A 15278-nucleotide genomic window follows, 5' to 3' on the forward strand; every position below is an offset into this window, starting at 1 on the left:
AGAGTAATCTCAGTCGGAATATATTTTAGTGTGGCAGTCATTTGAAAATTAAGGCTTTGGGGTAATTTTCAGTCAATATAATCAGATCATGTGGGAGGTCACATTCATGAATATATGCATAGTATGAAGATAGCAATGTATAAAATCTGACCTACAGCTGCTGTCAAGTATCAAATTGGAGCATACAAGAAGCATAATTTGCATAAGCAGCCTTTAGACAGTTTTCTCAAAGGGAAATAATAGGCAGTTTTGATGCACTTAAGGGACTGCACTCAGTCCAAAGCACAAGAGCTCCATAAGGTCTTATTACAGGTTTGAAGACAAGGTATTTATGCATGATAATGAGAAATTACAGTGCATATATGGGGCTGTCCATAAAGGACCCTAGGGAAACATTCAATATTACAGATTCAAAAGACTAATTGTGGTTACGTGACCCTTGAGACAGCGAAAGGACAATGTGCAGTCTATCTTAGAATAAAGGGTATTATGTTAATGAAGATAGCAGCCATGGTGACGTGCTAGTCAGTCAAGACAGAGGTTCAAGGGTCTGCAATAAAAGAAACAGTAATGTCGCATAGCAAAGTGGCACAAAAAATTCCAAAGGACTATGAGATTCCAAGTCATTATTAGTTATAAGGTCTCATAGTTGCAGGTTTTAAAGGCAATGCTCAACATTCAAAAGACTATCATAGAGTAGATCATAACAGTAAACATCTGAGAACAACTCCAAACTCCAAAGTAATAATGACAATCATACCTTTGTTGCAGCATTTAAGAATAATGCCATATATGAGAAGAACAAAGAGCATTCACTGATCTTATACATCTTAAGGGCAAATCTGAAGTATAAGGAAGCATACAAAGGAAAATTTGCAGATTTGTAGCAGTCATATGCAGCTACAGCAGACATGAAGACGGTTTAATAGAGTCATATATGGCATATACTCAGAATTAACCAAAACAGTATGCAGCAGTTCAATAGCCTTTCTCATCACATATATTGGGTTTTTATGCAGGCAACCATGTCATTTGTTTTAGCATTTCAAACAACAGCATTGTTTTCACGATTTTTCAAATCAGTATTTTTTAAGAAAATCTGATAAAATCGAGTTCTTTTGCACAAAGAGGATGTGTACCTATGGCAGCCAACAACGAAGTTGTAGTTTCCAAAAAACTCGTACAAAGCCCTCAAGAATGAGAAAATGCAACCACGACAGCGCCCAACTCACAAAAAAAATCACGCCCAACACATAGTGAATCGACAAAAAGATCAGATTGAGCCTGCAAAAATCTTCTCGAACTTTCCTAGAAATTCAGCTATGGCGTCTCTCAAACAAATTCGCAGTTCGAACCCTTAAAGGAACAAACCCCATGGCGGCGCTGCAGCTTCATTTCCAGCAAGAAGAAAAATCCCGAATGAAGAAAGAATGGAATAAGTTTAGGTTTCTTTTCCCTATATTCTCATCGATGGGTTAAGACTTCTTTTTTGCCTTCATTTTTATTTTTCTCTTCATTCTTCATTCCCCGTGAAAGTCTTGGGGTGATTATATGCCTATTTTGCATCTTATATTAAATCTAATGTTTAATAAGTGATTTTATTTATCACTTAATAAACATTAGCATGTAATTAATGTTTATTAAGTGGTAAATAAAATCCCTTATTAAACATTATTCATAGGCTTTTTTTTAATAAATATAATAAGGAAAATATTTAATAAAGTGACAAAATTAATTAAATCATTTTATTATATATTTCTCATTATCTTTATTAATGTCTTGACTTAAGTAGAATGGATCAAATAATAAGATTATTCATTAAAGTGATTTATAATTTTGCCACTTTATTAAATAATTTTCTTGTTTTTATTTATTCTTTGGGGTTAAATGTAAATGAATAAATAAAGTATTTATTAAAGTGATATTTTATAAAGTTTTTTTCTGGCAAAGAGGGTCTATAGCTATTGATTTGCACAAACAGTGCCATATCAATAGAAAAATATAAAAGTTGTAAGAGAATCTTAATGCTACACAACAACTGTTAAAATAGTTATATGCAATCTTTTAAAAAATGTATTCATGATTTGAGAACACTGTAATGGTGATTTAAAGATAGGTCCTAGTATTATTATTGAATACTAAGGAAAGGAAGCCCTTATAATGAAACAAAAAGGTTTCTCTCCAATGCAGAAATACATGGTAGCATAAACCAGTTCATCATAATGATATCTAACATCTATGGTGATAAAAATAAAAGGATGGAAGATGTATATAAATATTCAACTCAAATTACAAGATGCATTGAAGTTAAACAATGATGGTTAGAAACAGAGTTAGTAATTAGTTACATAGTCATGTAGACTAACAAAGCAATAGAAATCTCTTTTTGGATATTCTGTCTTTGAATTTGTTTCCTGACATAGTAGAATTAAATTATTCATTGTCACTTTTTGTATATTACTGTTTTCATGAAACCTTTGATGCTTTTCTCTGATACTACAATTTCATAAAATTCATCCTTAAATCTTAATGACTCATCACAAGCCTCTATATAACAACTTTAACTTTGTCTACTGGACATCTCCTAGTCCTCTTTTAGTTGAATGTAAAATCCACATATGTTTTTAGTTTTCATATTTGTTATATGTGTGCTCGTGGAAAAGGACCTATCATTGTGTTACAAAAATTAAAGAAAGGTTAGCCTCATATATTTTAATCTTACCTACTTGAAAGTGACAATTTCATTTTTTTTCTAACTTTTTAATAATTGAGACAATTTTTTTTATTGGGAAAGAGCTAATTCTCTTAAAGGTTTTTTCCTTCTTAATTTCTTTTGATATATCTTGCCTGATAGAGTTGTATTTGATTCTCATTAATTAATTAGAACTCTCTTAACATTTTGAAGAATTTGTGACGATGAACTTAAGTGGGGTATATTGAATCTCTTTTGTAGGTAGAGACAGGGTTTGGTGCTTGTATCCAGAGGGAAAGACTGACGTGTGTTGTTTTAATGAGTTGAAAGTTCCAGAGTGCATAGCTAGTTCAAACTCTAATGATATCATGGTATGTTTATGCATTTATAAATTTGAAAACTATTGTGATTCAAATATTTTGAAATAAATACAATGAGTAGTTTCCTACTTCTATTGATGTTAAGTGTACTATAATTTTGACTCTTGAGTATATGATGATATTTGCAGAAATACAAATAAATCAGGTTAAATTATTAATTATCTATGTGAATGGCCAAAAATGGTTTATTTGACTACAAAAAGATACTACATATTAAATAAAAGAGGAACCTATGATGCCATGTCCAATATAAGTTTGATAGCAAATAAAACAAAATTGAATGCAAGACAAGAGAAGTAATGAATGCTGGAGTCTACCATCATTTGATAGGATAATGGCACCAAGGTAAAAGCTGCCAAGTGCAAGGTATGCCCTTAGATCCTTATATAGTCTGTGGAATTCATCCACTCTAATGTACTACCTTACTAATTGAGATTGACAAGTTTGTAGTCAGTTCCGAGTGTTTTGTTTTTTTCAATATAGTGAGGGTTTTGTAGGGGCCCTCCCCACAAAAGATAAACTTCACAAGAATATTGCAAGCAAAATGGTTATACCAGCTAGTGAACCCAGCTGCAAAACGAAGTCCAGGAAAACATCCTAAATAGGGAAACCATACAACCTACCACCTAAAACAAAATAGCAATGTTCCATGGAGTTTTTGGATGGGGGGACGGGTTTGGGCCTATTTTGGGGACGGTGAGGGGACAGCGGGGGAATGATGGCAGAGCAGTGGTGGGAGGGTGGTGCTGATATAAAAAATAGAGGTGAATTGAAATTTTCAAGGCAAAATCTGCAATATAACATCTCTATGAGTGCCCCATGAAAGGACAACTAGTTTTCACAAAGTTAAAGGTTGCAATCAGTATGTAATGGCATGTGCCATATAGCAAGCAACCCAATGGCATCCCTGACAGAGGTGGTGGTTCTGTGAGGGGATGTTTTCTCCAAGTCCCCAAGTCTCGAAAACGTTCCCCTCCAGGGGACGCAGGTTTTTTGGGGGGGGGGCGCGACCCCGTGGAACACTGCAAAATAGAGCTAATTAAACAAACAAAGAACATTAAAAAGAAGAAGGGGTTGAGCTCACCTTGGAGATTGCCCACCTACGCACATTTCTACATAGCCCCCCAACATTGCAACCTGGGTGCAAAACAACCTGAGTAGACCCATCCTTCTTAGCCTTGGAAGAAGCACCCTCAACCCCAACATCCACAGCCAGGAATTTCATACCAAGAATCACCTCCTCCATCTTCTTGACTCTATTAAGCATTCCATCCACCCATGAAGGCAATATCAAAGCATCGTTTACCTCCAGCCTCCCTTTGGTGTTGGTAACTAGTAGATGTTTCATAGCCATTCACAAATCTATATAGAAGGCCTTAAGCTTATGGATTTTGTGATAAGCTGCTGCACTTCTTTATTGACAACAATAATGTCTCCCATCATCACTGGAGAGTTCATACCTCCTGACTTATCTTGGAATTCCATCTTATCTTCCATAGCTAACCCATAAGGGCCAAATTGAGATGGCAGAAGAATGTGCATAATCCGGATTCCAACTCTAGATCTTTGATGACAACACTACCACAGACAATTTCTCCTTAAAATCCTCAATAATTGAAGCCTTAGAGTCAAGAATTCAGTATTGACATAACAAGATGAACAAAGCGCACATTTGTCCAGGTTGAGAGATGCTGAATCAAGATGATGGAAAATTGAAATAGATGTTGGTCTGAAAACAGGCCTCTGAGATGGGTATCCTTGGGTTTTACAGAGTGATGCAAGCAAGCCATCAACGACTATGTCCAAACAAACCAAGCAGTTCTGCACACAAAACCAAGAGTCACCCTCATCAAAACATCCTGCAACCACAAGGAACCAAGGCACACCAACATAAATGCAAAGAAGAGAATGGTGAAAAAACACAATGAAGGAGCCATAAATAGACAGACACAACACCCAAATTATGTCAGTCACCTATGCTCCCAGGAGAGAACACTTATCATTACATCATGAACATTGAATTTCCTACTTTAAACAAGCTGCTACCCCTTACAACTAACAAAAATATCTGAAATCACGATTGAGGGAATAAACATTATAAGAATGACAAGCCACTGGGCAGGGAGGAAAAGAGTTGCATGCGGCTAGTTAAGGAGGAAGTTAATCAAAAAATAGTTTGTCTAAACTCAGCCAAGCCTCTAAAGGATCACTATAAAGGGCTGAAAGAGGAGCTTGGTCGATCCATTTATTGGCCAATAAGTCAGCCACCAAGTTATAATCACAAAAACGAGTAAATCAAATATCATCAAAATCTTCATACAAGTCGAATTCTTTCCCAAGAAGCGTCCTTTCCTTCCAACATGGGCAAGCCATATTGCTCAACCCTTGAGTCACCACTGAAGAGTCCCCAACCCAAAGTAGAGGCCAAAGAAATAATGGCCTCAGCTGCTTTCTATTCTGCTTCATTGTTCATTCTGTAACGAAGAAACAAGGAACCCTTTTTCACCAACAGGCCCTCCGAATCCTTGATCACTATATCAGCCTGATCCAAACATATTTCTCTTGGAAGGCTCGCCAAATTGAGCTTGAGAAACCCCACCTGAGATTTCATACAAGATGATCTCTTTCTAACAACCTATTTGTCTAGTTCCCCATCAATGGAGGAGTTGATTGTATTATGGTGGTTGCCTAACTTGAGTATTCAATGATAATTGAGAGAACAGCTGTAATAAAATAAAACAAGCATGTACAGAAGTTAAAAAAGAATACAAATGTCTGGACAAGCAATGATACTCATATGAAAGCAGTAAGCATCACATGGTGCTCCAGTCTCCAACAAGAATGCAGATAGAGCCATGTGACTTTGTGCAAGTCTTGAGTATAAATACATGTTGGCCTGAAAGTATAGTGGTTTCCCCCAACCAACTTAGATTCAGTTAAAAAAGTGAAAATTGTCTCTACTTTGCCAAAAAAAAAAAAAAAAGATTATTACATTCAGTTATATTAGAGAAGGATGAGGGTAATTGACCTCGATTATAGAAAAGTAGCCAAATATAAAAGACTAGAGAAACATACACATAATAATGTGGTAAATCTAAAATGGTTAAACCCTGAATAAGCAAAAATAGCTCTGTGAGGTTTGGGCCTCTTAGGGAAACATTTAGCTAACAAACAAAAAAGTGGGAGTTTATCACAAGGGACTAATTCCACAATATGCGTGTAACAAGTCTTGGGCCTAAAGAACAAAAAACATCATCTCAATCATGGCAGGGGGGCCAATGTAGGATTTGATATTGCCCATAATGGAATCTCTAGGGCTGATGCGGTTAGGCTAGACAATCCTTTGAATAAGTTGGCTACTCCCTTGAGAACCTCCTCTAACATCCATGGTTGACGAACACTAGTGTTAGAAAAAAAAATTGAGTAGTTCATACCATCCTTTATGAGCTGGGCTGCAGACAAGGAAAAGGTCTTCAAGAACAAGGACATACTATGCCTAGACTAAGAGAGGGAATTTCTGGTAGGGAGAATTAGTGTTAGTCGGCATGGAATAAAGAATTAATGTGGAAATTCCCTCTTGAAATATTTGTAATTCAATCTGATATAATTGTCTTAGGGACCCCATGAAGTTGAAGAATCTCCTGAACAAACTTGTTAGCTATAGCCAAAGATCCATCCCTAAGATTCTTTGGAATAAAATGTGCCACCTTGGTTAACTTATCTACTACCACTAAGATGACGTCATGTATTTTCCTAGACATCGACAGTCCTTGAACAAAGTCCCATACTAATCACTTGCCACTTATACTTAGGTATATCATGCTGGTATAAATGTCCTACTGAGTGTACGTGCTCAGTCTTGACTCGCTGGCACTCTAAGCATCGGGCCACGTACTCAGTCACATATCTCTTAAGTTTGGGCCAAAAGTACAAAGTTTTCAATTATGCTACCATTTTAGTCACATTGGGTTGTCTTGAATACGGTATGTTGTGGACCTCTTCTAAAATTAATTTCCTTAAACCAACCTTCTTTTGCTAAGGGCATCAACTACTCTGTTCTCTTTCCCAAAGTCATTTTCGCTAAGAAACTCCAACCACCTCCTTTGGCAAGCATTGAGATTGGGTTGGGTGAAGATGTGCTTAAGTCCGAGGTGATTGGTTTTCAAGTCAAAGGGTTTTCCTAGAAGGTAATGTCTTCACATCTGAAGTGCATGTACATTGGTTGCCAGTTCCAAGCCATGCGGTGTATAATTTTGTTCATGTTGCTTTAGCTTCCTGGACTCATAGGCAACCACCTTTACTTCTTGCATAAGCACTCCTACACCTTCTCCCGACGCATTAGTTATCATTGTAAAATGTCCATTAGGATTAGGTATAGTCAGAATTGGTGCCAAAGTGAGCTTCTCCTTCAAGATTTGAAAAGCTTGTTCACATTTCTTTGTCCACTTGAACTTTCTTCCCTTTGAAGTGAGGTGATTGGTGCAGAAATCTTAGAAAACTCTGGCACAAATTTCCGATAATATCCTTCAAGCCCCATAAAACTACGAACTTCACTCACATTGTGCAGTGTCGACCAATCCACTATAGCCTTAATCTTTTTTTGGATCCACTGCAATCCCAATTGTTGAGATAACATGACCAAGATAGTGCACCTTGCGTTGGTAAAAGGTACACTTGGATAGCTTATCAAAAAGTTTACACTCTCTTAAGCGTTATAGGACTTTCCTCAAATGTTTGTTGTGCCCGTCTACTGTCTTAGAGTAAACCAAGTTGTCATCTAGAAATATTAATACAAAAGCATCCAGACAATCTTAGAATGCACTTTTCATTAGGGTCATGAATGTGGGTAGAGCATTGGTCAACTTGAATGGTGCCACACTGAATTTGTAGTGACCATATCAAGTTCTGAAAGTTGTTTTAGGAATGTCCTCATTGATCCACATTTGCTAATAGCTGGATTTGAGGTCTATCTTGGAGAACACTATGGCTTCTCTCATTTTGATCAAAGAGCTCGCCAATATTTGGAAGAGGGTACCTATTCTTGATTGTTGCTTTGTTCAATATTTTAGAATCAATGCACAGGTTTAGGATTCCATCCTTCTTGACAAATATAACGGGTGCACCCCATGGATACACACTAGGTTTGATGAACCCTTGCTTCAACAACTCTTGCAATTGTGCCTTTAACTCATAACTTTGTGGTGGTCATCTTGTAGGGAGATTTAGGTTCGGTTCCTAGTAATAATTGTATAGAGAAATCAAACTCCCTCTTTGGTGGTAATTTAGGCAATTCAACTAGAAACTCAACCCTTCCTTGCAGCCTTCTTAAGTTGCATAGCCAAAATATTTCTAAGCTCAAGGGGTTTTTGAGAGCCATGGATCTCCACATAATTCCCACTATCATCCAAACATTGGACTACCTTTTCTTTGCAATTCACAATGGTTTTGTGCTTAGTCAACCAATTTATCCCCAAAATCACATCATAAGAACCTAGGGGTGCTACATAGAGGTCGACCTTTGTTTGAAAGATCAGAAGCACAGATGGAATACTCGTCGAGTATTCGGTGAGTTTTTACGCCATTAACTCGTAGAAGAAACTTGCTGAGTTTTTGGCGAGTTTTTCACAAAATCTCGACGAGTTTTTGGCAAAAACTCGGTTGCATAAAAAAGAGAGGCCCAAACACGTCAAAAAATTATCTTTTTTTTTTCAAGTCAGTCTCATTCTCTTCATCAGAATATATACATAAAATATAATATTTAAGTATAAGTCACTTTTAAGTTATATTTCATGTATATATTGGTAGGATGTTTGAGAGTGGTTTAAGATCTCTAGGAGTTATAATGCAAATTTTAGGATTTAGAAGATCTTATAAATTTTCAGACTTAGTCAAATTTTAGTAATCAGTAGGCTCCAATCAGCATTCTCTCTCTCTCTCTCTCTCTCTCTCTCTATCTCACTTTATCTACCTCGAATTTTAGACCTATCTATCTCCCTATCACTCTTCCTCTATCCCCTCTCTCTACCACTCTCTATATCACTCCCTCCTCTTTCCCCCAAGATCTAGACCTATCTCTCTACCCCTCTCTCACTCTCAAGGGGTGCTACTCTCAACCTAATTTTGCCGAGGTGGAGAAGCCACATTGGATTCCTAGGACTACAAGAACAATTTGCTATTTCATTTTGTTTCAATCTATCAGCCATCAACATTCCACAAGAGGATGCCATTTTGTACCTGATTTGCATTTTAATCAATCAAATATATCTAGACTCAACTTGTTTCTTTTGTGTACTCATTTATTGACTCATTGGATGCATCTCCTCATTGAATTTTGCAAAAAAAAAAAGCATTTCTATTAAATTTAAGCAATTTTTTAAGTTGCTGAGTTTTTGCCGAGTTGTTTTTTTGGACCTTGATGAGTTTTTGCTTTTGGCGAGTGGTTCAACCATGGTTAGAAGGTCTAACTCACTACAAGCAAGACAAGTCTCTACCCTCTTTGCCCGATTTCCATATTCTACGATCCATGGGTTTGCCATATATCTTGGTCTAGCTGGTAATTTGAAACTACCTTTGGATCAAAAAAACATTCTGTAGTTCTAGTATCAATTTAAATAGAAACATGATGGCCATAGAGCTTACCATTGAACTGTATTGGTGCTTTCTGAAAGTCAGCTTGGCAGTTATCTACCATTGCATGAATTTGATGCTATGGGGCTCCTTAATTTCGCCTTGCGGACCTCTGGGGGCATATGTTCACATAATTTTCTGCTCCACATACATAACATCCATGTTGACGTGCCTTGGGTACATCGGATTTGCCCCTCCTATTGTTGCTATTGTTATTATAATTGGCCGTCTTATTACTTCCATATTGGTTCTCTTCAGCTTTGCTTTGAGTATTGTTTCCTCTCTTCATATTCCTGAGTATTGTTGTTGTCCACCTTGATCAAGATGTCTCTCAACCTCAACAAAAACCATAAATTGTTCCTGATTATCATACAGTGCCTTACAAATATAATAATGAAGTGTTTACTTTGGAAACCAACAACAACATACAAATTGAAGCATAGTATGCTTTGTTAGTTCCTACAATCCTCTCTCCAATTCAAACAAATACACCATCTCCTACTAAAGAAGTTCCTAAAGAAGAACTCTTGGAGGATGATTGGGGGTCATTAGATTTCACACCTTTTTGTAGAAAATCTGAGATGCCTGAATTTGATACCCAAAATTTTTATCCTAAAACATGCCTAGAAATTGATTGGGACTCTTTAAACTTCAATCCAATTCGACTAGAGTAAACCCTCTCTTGATCCTACACATGGATACAATGGACAAGTTTTAGGATGTGCGCAACAATGTCTTGAAAGTCACGAGAAATCACACTTTTCTAATAAAAAGCTAGGTTCCAACCTCTTCCTTTGTCAACATCCCCGCCTCCATTGTCTAGTAAATCCACATCTTCTCATTCCAATATGGTATTACAACATGATAATGTTTTGTCCAATCTTTGTCACGCTAATTTAATCTCTCTTCTTTGGCCTAAAAGAAGAAGGAAACGTAGACAAAATCTTGAAAATTCTTATTTTTGCAAGTATCATCAAATTCATGGCCATTCTACTAATGAGTGTCAATCCTTGCAAATTAAATAACAAAAATATATTGATTTAGGCATCATAAAAATAATATATGAAAAGGAATGACATTTCTCATAATCATTTCAAATAACATTCAAGTTCCTATTATGTTGCTCCTCACTATGTGACATTGTTAGCTTACCTATCGGGGGGCTCATTGTCATTCATGGTGGTAAAATTTCAGGTGCAATCATACTTAATGAGCGAACTTCATCTTCAAAGCCTCAGGAGTGAATTTCACCTTCAAAACTTCATGAACTCAAGGTTTGAGTGAACTTCATGCTTGAGAGATTTGGAGTGAGCTTCTTCCTGTTGGAAATAGAAGAATGAGGGAAATTGCCTATTTCATGATCAAACACTCAAGAACAAGCTTCACGAGTTCACCATTTGAAGCGAATTTCCTACTTCATGAGTTGGGGTATTGAAGCGAACTTCATGAATTGCAAGTTTGGAGCAAACTTCATGAATTGCAAGTTTGGAGCAAACTTCATGACTTTGCATTCTGGAGCGAACTTCATGACTTTGCATTTTGGAGCGAATTTCATGCTTCATGAGTTGAGCTTTTGGATCCAACTTCAGGTTTGAGAGATTTAGAGCGAATTTCATGTTTGGAAGAGACAAGCAAGCTTAGCAAGCAAGGCAATGGAAATAAGACTTCATGTGCACACCTCTTAGAGCAAATTTACAACTTCATGAGTTGCCTCCTTGGAGTGAAATTTCCAGCTTCATGAGTTACCTTCTTGTAGCGAAATTTCCAACTTCACGAGTTGCCACGTTGGAGCGAACTTCATGAGTTGGGGTATTGGAGCGAATTTCACATTCAAGGCTTCACAAGCGAACTAGAAGATAAAGAGATGAAGAAAATTTGGAATCACTCACTTCATGTTCAAGCATTCACAAGAGAACTTCACGACTTGCCTTCTTAGAGCGAACTTCATGACTTGCCACCTTGGAGCGAATTTCATCAATGAGCATACATAAGCAAGCCTATATGAGCAAGGTTGAAAGGGAAACGAAGGATGATTGACAACACTTGCCTTGAGTGGATTCGAGTTGAAAACGAACTTCATGAGTTCAGGAATTGGAGTGAATTTTCCAACTTCATGAGTTAGACTTTTGGAGCGAACTTCATAACTTACCATCTTGGAGCGAAATTCATACTTCATGAGTTGAGCAAGTGGAGCGAAATTCATACTTCATGAGTCGAGCAATTGGAGCGAAATTCCTACTTCATGACTTCATGTTTTGGAGCGAATTCTACAACTTCACGCGTCGCCTTCTTGGAGCAAATTTTCCTCTTGGAGTGAATTTTCCAACTTCACGAGTTGCCTTCTTGGAGCGAATTTTCCAACTTCATGAGTTGCTAGATTGGAGCGAATTTCATGTTTGGACACTTGGAGCAAATTTCATACAAAGGTGAAATTCATGTTTGAAGGATCTAGAGTGAACTTCATGTTTTGAGATGGAGCGAATTTTATTCAAGCAAACTTCATGATTTGATTAATTGGAGCGAATTTCCTACTTCATGAGTTCCAAGTTTGGAGCGAACTTTACAAAATGAACTTCATGAGTCAATGAAATGAAGCAAACTTATGCAAAATGCACTTCATGAGTTAGAGGTAGAGCAAACTTTAGGAGTTGAGGAATTAGAGCGAATTTCTACAAGGGTAAACTTCATGACTTAGAAGATTGGGGCAAATTTCATGAATAAGGAAGGTGATTGAAACAAGTTTCACTTGCACACTATCTAGAGCAATCTTCATCTTCAAACCTACACAAGCAAATCTCAACTTCATGAATTAGCATGCATGAGCGAATTTCATCTTGAACTTCACAAGCTCAACATGCAAGAATGAACTTCAAGAATTAAATCATGAGCGAACTTCACAATTTGAAGGATATGAGCGAATTCCACAAATCGAGCTTCAAAGAGCGAATTTCAAGTGAGTGAACTCTACTTCATGTGTTCCTAGTTGAAGGCGAAGGTGCAAAATTGGAAGTTTGGAAAGATTCATTTTGGGTCAAATTCATGTAATGAAGGAGAGTAAGTTCAAAGGCGAGGGCAACTTAATGGACATAAAGGGTGGAATAAACTTCAAGAACTCTCCAAAGAGCACTAAAGCAACTTCAAGTCTCGCTTCATGAGGGCGAATTCTCTTTATATGCTCTTATTAAATCTATATATCAAGTGTATTTGATACTCGCTTGTTTGTTTTGCAGGAGATGAAGCAAGATACAAGGAGAATCTCTTCAAGAAGCTTCATCAACGAACACAGGAACATCAAGGAGGAGAAGATCTCAAAGTGTTTAAAGACTCTCACCACCTCAATGGCATGAAGAAGACTCTAAATGCTACTAGGTTGAAAGACTCCAAATGTTCAATAGCTCCAAGCAATAGAGCAGGATATCTTCAAGGTTCTCATTCTATCACATTGACATGGACAGATCACAAGAGTGCAAAGGAGAAATCATTTAACTACCTCAAGGCACTAGAACATAAAGGAAGGATAACCCACATGATGGAAGGATGTTTTACAATCTTGAATTCCCTTCGGGAATCCAAGAATTGAAGTCAGTATGATGAAGAGCTACATTCAACCAGTTGCATCATTCATCAAGCATGTCAAAAACAAAGGAGGATCAACCAAAGTCATCACAAGACCTACAACGAGCATAATTGAAGAAGCAGATAGTTTCAGAATAGTTAATCAAAGTTTGCTTCTCATCATCATCATCACTTTAAACAAATTGAATAATGTTGAGTATCAAGAGATATCTTTCAACATCCCTTCATGATGATGAATCAAATCAAGTTTAAAAGTGCAAGATTGAGGTGGCAGCCCAGTCATCCCTCCACCAATCCGAGGAGTCCACATCGTCACGTCCAAGTTCAATGAATCAAGGTCATATATGAAGGCACAAACTCCAATGTAACTACCCTCAATATCTGTTGGTCCACATTTTCTGAATGTAATTCTCTCATTGGCTAAGAAGCGTTGGTTGTAACAAACCCTAATTAGGGTTTCATTGTAAAATGTTGGCCATTGATGGAGATTCAATCCTGGCCATACATTGTAAATGAGCTCTCTATATAAAGCTCAGGCTCTTCATTTGTAAAGGTTAATAGTTAATAGCAATAGAAGAATAGAATAGCAATTAGAGTCGAGTAGGAGGAGAAGGCAGAAATTGTTGCCTAAGTTGTAAGTGAACTCCATTTTCATTGAAGGTATGGTGAAGTGTGTTGTTTTTTTACAATGTGCATGGTTTCTTGTTGGATCTTCATGTTAGATGATAAATAAACTAGATTGAATGGAGGAATTTGTTGAATGTATTCATGTGGAATCTATTTAGTCCATACCACTAGCCTCTTGTTGATTGTAAGTGTGCCTTGTGTGGTGAACTGGAATGATATGAGCTTAACTTCAAATTGTTATGCATCCATTGTTTATGCGTTAACTTGAATGGTGAGCAATGTTAGATGGTAATGATTTGAACATCTTTGAAACGTCCTCAGAAGATTGCACTGAGCTTGTGTCAAATTGGCCAGTTTGATGGTGAGACCTTGCTCGGTAGGATTCCATCTAATCATTCATCCATCTTCTCACATTCTAGGTCTTAGAATAGACTCTCTTAACCCTTCATCTTTTGCCACTTTTTTCAAAACTCGAGCTAGTTTAGGATCAAAAAGCATCACCAGATTGTAACACCCGATGATCTAAGTTTTAGCAAATCAAGCATTAGGCATTCAAATGTAAGTCCCCTTGTAATTCCAGCATAATCACATCAACCAATGGAGCTTATCCACACGTAGTGACCCTACATTCATGAACCTTGGAGTCTTAAGTTATCCTTAAGCTAATCTTCAATGTTTGAGAGATTTTGTTCAAGAGAGGATAAGATACTTCTGGGTATTTTATTCTGTGTTCGCATGTGCCTTTAAAACAAATCAACAAGTTTTTCAAGGACAAGGACATCTCCAAAGAACAAATTAATATGGTCAATAAGGCACCCAAGGAGAACACCATGGCTAGATGGGATAAATTTATTGATCTTGAGATTTGTAAACTCCCTTACTAGATTTGGTTGCAAATAAATTTGTGTCCCCAAAAAAATATAGTGATGTATTATTTCATTAAACTATTTGGTTTTGAGAAGTCTATGATTTTCATTCAACAGTGTATTCCATGCATCTATGATTTTCAATCAACAGTATAACCCATGCATATGAATTAACTTTCATGCCTTATAACCAACATAACCTTGATTGAATAATCAATGTTTAATATCATATAATTGAACACTACAAGTGCACCTGTTGGTTCACAGCTGTATTGCCAGACGTCTACTGTGGTCTCCCCTGGACGCGTCACCTCTTGCTCATTGGTTGGTAGCGTGTGGGACTCAATACCAAAGTGTTGTTGCTTTCTTCCGATCCTTAATCGCATGGCCAACAAATACGGTTTGATCACTGGGTACAATCACGTGCTCTGTTTGATAACTCCTGATATTGTCTCAAGCCATGGGCTCTAGTGGTGATGATGTCTTCATCCCGCTCTCTGGGAACATCCC

The 15278-nt window shown here is 37.1% G+C and overlaps 1 protein-coding gene across 3 annotated transcripts in view; it reads left to right on the top strand.

The window, feature by feature from the left end:
* The window catches only part of LOC131063330 (uncharacterized), a 167561-nt gene that overhangs the window by 76849 nt on the left and 75434 nt on the right, over nucleotides 1-15278 (top strand). For all 3 annotated transcript variants that reach the window (XM_057997112.2, XM_059218574.1, XM_059218575.1), the window contains exon 5: nucleotides 2954-3063. In XM_057997112.2, coding sequence (XP_057853095.2) covers nucleotides 2954-3063 — 110 coding nt within the window. The remainder of the gene's footprint in view (nucleotides 1-2953; nucleotides 3064-15278) is intronic.

The sequence above is a fragment of the Cryptomeria japonica genome, chromosome 3 (assembly GCF_030272615.1).
Source record: "Cryptomeria japonica chromosome 3, Sugi_1.0, whole genome shotgun sequence".
NCBI lineage: Eukaryota > Viridiplantae > Streptophyta > Pinopsida > Cupressales > Cupressaceae > Cryptomeria > Cryptomeria japonica.